General features: G+C 23.6%; 1 protein-coding gene across 1 annotated transcript; it reads left to right on the top strand.

Moving 5' to 3' along the window:
- Positions 1–680: 680 nt before the first annotated feature.
- On the top strand, positions 681–3,821 carry LOC135119496 (uncharacterized). Its single transcript, XM_064043906.1, has 6 exons — positions 681–770; positions 842–978; positions 1,074–1,160; positions 1,267–1,320; positions 1,628–1,765; positions 3,610–3,821. Exons 2-6 carry the CDS (start codon positions 852–854, stop codon positions 3,801–3,803), a joined length of 600 nt encoding a protein of 199 aa, XP_063899976.1. The 5' UTR covers positions 681–770; positions 842–851; the 3' UTR covers positions 3,804–3,821.
- Positions 3,822–6,043: the final 2,222 nt, after the last annotated feature.

Below are 6,043 nucleotides of genomic sequence, written 5' to 3'. Positions count from 1 at the left end.
GTGTATTATATTAGCGAAAAAATAGATAATTAACAACAAATTGCTAATTTTCTATATATTTGGGATACCTAAAATATGTTTTTGTTTTTATCAGAAACCAGGAGATTTTGTTTAAATGTAGTCTCAGCTTATTAAAAATAAACGGCCTTTTTATTAATTCTGAAACTCTAGGAGAGCTTGTATTATACATATTAGAGTTTGTGTGAAATTTTATAAATGGACTTTATTATACGCGTTTCTAACGATTGAAAAGTCTAAATGAAGCATATTTATTAAATAATGTTCATTTCCAACATTACTCTAACCCCTACAAATTGCTCTTACTTTGTTTAGCTCTAATTCATTTAACTCATCCTTTTAAAATCTTAAAAAAAGTTACAAAGGGAAGTTCTATTTAAAAAAATATCAAGTTTCAAGTTGTTTAAAAAAAATTATTTTAGTTTTAAATTAATATGTTCGTTACAGATATATTACTATTCTTAAATCACTATTTTTTTTTTTTTTTACAAAATTAAGCAAAACTTGTATAAAATACATAGCTGCCCTTTTTATTAAGACTGTTATTAAATCCATATTTAGACCAAAGTTCTAACCATTCACTTTAAGTTTTTAAGTCAGGGCCTATTTATAGAAAAGTTTACCGCAACGCCAATTTAACGGGTTTAGCCTTGCAATGTCCTTTAAGGGGTAAAGCTTGATTGCGAGGAACTCTTGTTTGAATAGCTCTTCCGGATCAAAATTGTGTAGTCTGTTAAAACTAACGAAAAATTGTATTATAATTATTTTAATCCATATCTCTTCACTGGTAAAGGCTTTAATAATTTTTTGAAAACTCCTGAAGGCTATCCATCATGCACGGCAAAAGTTATGATTACTTGTTTAAATTATTACTCATTGGCGATAGCGGAGTCGGAAAAACTTCAATACTCTTTCGTTTTTCGGATGATAGCTTCTCACCTACTTTTATCTCCACCATCGGTTTAAATATTTTATTAAAACGATGCTCTTATTTAGTAATTCCCCTCTAAAGCCCGTTAATATTTTTGTTTCCATATTAAATTCTTTTGCTTAAGGAATTGACTTTAAAATTCGTACTATTCAATTGGATGATAAAAATATAAAGTTGCAAATCTGGGATACTGCTGGCCAAGAACGCTTTAGTAATCCTGACCATCAAATAATTAATTTTAAAATTATTTCTTTTAAAGATTAAATCTTTTCTAAGAAATTATTTTTAACCTTTTTAAAAACTTTTTTTCTTCTTAGGGACAATAACAACAGCCTATTATAGAGGAGCAATGGGCATTTTGCTAGTTTATGGTTATTTTACTGAGTTTTTTGAGATTTTTATTAATTAATTAAAGTTTACTTAAGAATATTGCTAAAACTTTAAAAATCTTTTTAAATTTATAATTTAATTATTTAGATGGTTTTTATTGTTTTAAATTTATAATTTATATAAATATTAATTGCATTAAATTTTTTTAAATAATTTATTTTTTAATTGTTTAGATGGTTTTATAATTTTAATTTACCATTGTAACCATTAATTGCACTGTTTTACTATTTTTTATTGTTAATAACAATAATAATAATTATAATTATAATACTTACAACTATGATAAAGATGTCACTTCGCGAGGTTCATTCGAGAACATAACGCAGTGGCTGAGCAATATAAAAAGCCATGCAAGCGAGAACGTCGAGAAAATCATTTTGGCTAATAAATGTGATGTGGAAGAAAGAGAAGTTTCCGAAGAAGAAGGTAAATTTATTTTTTTAATTTTTTTTATTTTGGATTAATTATTATAAAAAGTGAAACTTTTTTAAAAAGAACATCGTTTTTAATTTTATGAATTGTAAATTATTTCAGATTTATAATTTACTATTCATTAATTTCACTGCTCTTTAAAAGAAAAATAACAAAGCCACAATATTTAACTATAAATTTCATTTTTGATAATAATTTTAATTTTACCAGATTTACTTTCATTCGCTCTTTTAAACGTTAGAAATTAATTAATTTTTTCTATTTACAATCAACTTAATTTAGATGACTAATATTTTACTAACATATTTAAGACAAAACATAAATTCAAGCTTTATTAGAATTTGTTAAGTAAAGTTTTTTACAGGATAAGGAAAGTTATAAGCACCGTTACTATTTTATAGCAGACTTTGTTCGAAAATTACAAGTAAATTTCAGCGCTTTTCTTTATTATGGATTTTTGTTAATTTTTGTAAATAGTTAATTCGCATTGGGTTACGGATTATTGTTTTTATAATTTTTATGATAATTATTATATTAAGCATCCATGCAAATTGGAGGAATTATTATAATCATACTTAAGACCAATTCTTTGTTCTTCGTAAAAAGTTTATAATTTAGTAATCTTATAGATGCTTAACACATTTTTAAATTTATGACGAACTAATTTTAAATTTCTCTTTAAATCAAGCCAATCTTATACTTGTAGAACTCTTTAGTTATATTATTTAGAAAAATACACAACTTCTGTTTGGATCAGCTAAGTTTCAAAGTTTTCAATTTTAATTTCCTTTCGGAATTGAAATAGTTCTAGTCTTCATAAAACTTACAGAGCTTTTCTAGTAAAAAATATAAATTTAAACGATTTCAGGTTACTTTCTTTTCAATTTTTAAAAATGTGGTAAATATATTCACTTAAAGCTCTTCTAATGAAATTTATGAAAGATTTATAATATTTATATACTTTTGAGCGGGTTAACTTAATTTTTACTTTTCAAAAAATTATTTTTCTTACTAAATTCGAATAGTTATAGTCAATTTAATTCTTTTAAAGCTCTACGAGTAGAATTTTCAGAATATGCATAATTTAGGCTTAAAAAAATTTTAAAGAATCAATTTTATATTTTCTTTCGCTTTCAACTTCTTTAATTTAAATTTTATTTTAATTAAATTTTATGGTTTTTATTAATTAATTCTTATAAATTGAATTTTTCCCTTTTTTTTAAATTAATTATGAATTTTTTAATATAGAAGTTCAAATTATTTTCCCTTAAAAAAGACTGGTTCTTAACTTATAACATACCTATAAAAAGTTATTAATTTTATTGATCTAATTTTTTTTCAATAAAATTATAAATCAAAATTGTTAACGCTTTTTAATTGTTTTGTTTTCAGCATTTAATTTAATTTTCTGTATCAAATTTTTTTTTAGTTTTTTAATTTTTTTAAAAATTAAAAGTTATATCTTCATAATTTTCTAAAATAATTGCTTTTACTTAATTTGCTCCCAAGATTTGAATTATATTTTTAAAACACTATTTTTTTAAAAAAAATTGCAAGTGCTGATAATTTTTTTGCTTATAGTACTTAATTTGATTTTTGTTTTAAGTTCAATTATTCTTAATTTCTATACTTAGAAATTAAATTATAACGAAATTATACAATTTGTCTCCAGCATCGTAACTTATACCTTTTTTCTTTTTTGAATTTTTATTGTATTTAATTAATTTGCTTCAGCAATTATTTTTTATTACTATTTTTATAACTTTTTATAAATTTTAAAATTTCTAAATCTCTAAGTATTTTGCTTACAGCAATTAATTTCTTTTTTCTAATTAAAGGAAGAGCACTTTCTGAAGAACATGGGATCACTCTAATAGAAACCAGTGCCAAAGCAAATATAAATGTTTATGAAGCTTTTGAGGAAATTGCCAAAATGATTAAAAATAACATCGACAGCAAACCCACAAATTCTAGAAGTTTATCTTCTTTAGAACTGGGGAACAGCGGAAATTCGTCAAAAGGATGTTGCTGAAAAAATTAAATTTAATTTAATAAAAATTTAATTAAATTTTAATTAGTTAACAAATAATACATTTAGTAGGCGTGGGATTTTAGTAGATAAAAGATTGTTACGTGGATTTGTAATTGCTACAAGATTCAGCTTTGAACTATTTTTTTTTTAAAATTAAATAAAATTTATAAAAACTAAATTAAATATCACAAAAATTTAAAGCTATCAATAAAAAAGCTTAATTTTCTATATTCATTCACGTTCATCTTCAGCTTACCTTGAATTTTAAAGGGTAATTAGTTTTATACTCCAAAGCAAAACCTCCCAAACAAAAGTAAAAACTCATTAAAAAAATATTAAAAAAGAAAGTTACTATATTATCGGAGCTACTCTTCCTTTTTATATTAAATATTTAGTTTGTGTTCAAGTAACTTTAAAAAACTGTAATTGTGTTATTTCAATTTGCAAAGTTTTTTTTTTCTTTCGCTAAACATTATTTATTAGTTACTATTGTGCAACAGTTTTAAATTTATTTTTAAATTGTTATTTATAATATAGTATAAATAATTTTATTAGTGTTTTGTACATTATATACTGTAAATAACTTTCCATGTTTACCATATTTATTAAATATTAAGATGTTGTACTAATATATTTTAATATCGTTATTATATATTATAAATTATTTATCATGTTTAATAATTTATTTATTATTTATAAATTATGTCATAATTCTTGTATATTATTTAACTACAGAAAAACTATGTTTGCTCGGCGATTTTTTTTAATTTAAAATGCGCTTTATTAATATCTTTTGTTCTAATAATAAATTAAGCTTAAGGAGCGTATGAAATTAAATAACTAACAAATACTTTCTATGGTACCAATACTGTTTTGAACAAGAATTAAATAAGAGGGCATGTTGCAAGGAAAAGACACAATCATTTATAAAATGCAGTGAAAAAGAAAAGAAGTGGAAAAGAAGTACAAAAAACGCATAAAAGGGGAAGAAGTTTAAAAGTAAGTACAAAAAGTTTCCCTTATTAATGAAATGCTACATATATGAAATCCTCAAATAAGACAAATTTTTAAAAAAAATATAGATAACGTTCAAAGCTTATTAATGATTGGGTTTTGTGATTTATTGTTAAATTATGATTTATTTTAACTTTTTCTAAAGTATTAATCTAATAAAAAGTATGGACCTGTAAGTTTTATAAACTAATTAAAGTAATTCACAGAAGCTTAATTAGTACCTATGACTCTAATATAATTCATTTAAACCTATTATTGCTCTTTAAGTTGGAGGTACAATTTATTTTTATCTAATGTCCTACCGCATTTATGCAAATATAAACTAATGTCTTTAATTGGTTAATCTTGTAACTGGTATCGGTTTCTTATGTATATTTAGTATGTTAAGCTAAATAGCAAGTTTTTAGTGTAGTGTTTAAAAAATTTAGTGTTCGTATCTGTTTCCTCTTACACATTTCAGAGGAATTAAAAAGGTAATGATAAGAAAAATGTGCGTTATTAGAGGTAAAAAGTCTTTAGTTTCATTTTAAAGAATAAACAGTTAAGCGATATATCAAGACTTTCCAGTACTCCAGTACTAACTAAACATTATCATTAAAAGATTGTTAAAATAAAAATAAGAAAGTTACAAATGTTTTTAGTTTAAAGGAAAACCTTTAAAACTCTTTAAAAGTAATAAATATACACGAATATGAGGGAATATATATTGAAGTTGTTAGAAAACCACCATAGAACAATATTATCTGCCATATATATCCCTTATAGTGATGACTAGTTAAGTGTCCTAAGTCAGGTTCAATACCAGTATATATTTTTCCCGTGAAGCTCGATAAAAACACATCTCGGTTTGGATTTTCCTCCTCCTCACGATTTTTTTTTTCTTTTTTCCATTTATTTTAGTTTTTAGGCCCTTTAACGGTGTATCTATAAACTATTTGACAGAAATGGAGATCGTAACAGCACGTGCAAGATTTTTGGCCACCCCAAAAATGGATGGCCACCGCAATATCTTACCGACCTAACAAAACGAAAAAAACTTTTTTTATAAATATATAAAACAACATTTATATTTTTAACTTACTTTTGATATTTTTACTCACTTCTACTTTATGAACTTAAGTAAATTTTTTTCGACTGCTATATTAAATTATGTAAGTACTAAAATTAAATTCTCTTTCGTGATAGTGTTTTTTGTTGTTTCCTAACAACATTCGCCATAAAAATTA

The sequence above is a fragment of the Zophobas morio genome, unplaced genomic scaffold (genome assembly GCF_036711695.1).
Source record: "Zophobas morio isolate AGI-343-1 ecotype UQ-CSIRO unplaced genomic scaffold, CSIRO_AGI_Zmor_V1 ptg000267l, whole genome shotgun sequence".
NCBI classification, from domain to species: domain Eukaryota; kingdom Metazoa; phylum Arthropoda; class Insecta; order Coleoptera; family Tenebrionidae; genus Zophobas; species Zophobas morio.
Note: the sequence above shows the minus strand (reverse complement) of the source record. Positions and strands in the feature narration are given on the sequence as shown.

Excerpts from the sequence above, each read along its gene's own strand:
- LOC135119496 (XM_064043906.1), top strand. The coding sequence starts at position 852 with ATGCACGGCAAAAGTTATGATTACTTGTTTAAATTATTACTCATTGGC. Across the intron at positions 1,161-1,266 it reads TGCTGGCCAAGAACGCTTTA|GGACAATAACAACAGCCTAT; the intron begins GTAATCCTGACC and ends TTTTCTTCTTAG. Across the intron at positions 1,321-1,627 it reads GGGCATTTTGCTAGTTTATG|ATGTCACTTCGCGAGGTTCA; the intron begins GTTATTTTACTG and ends ACTATGATAAAG.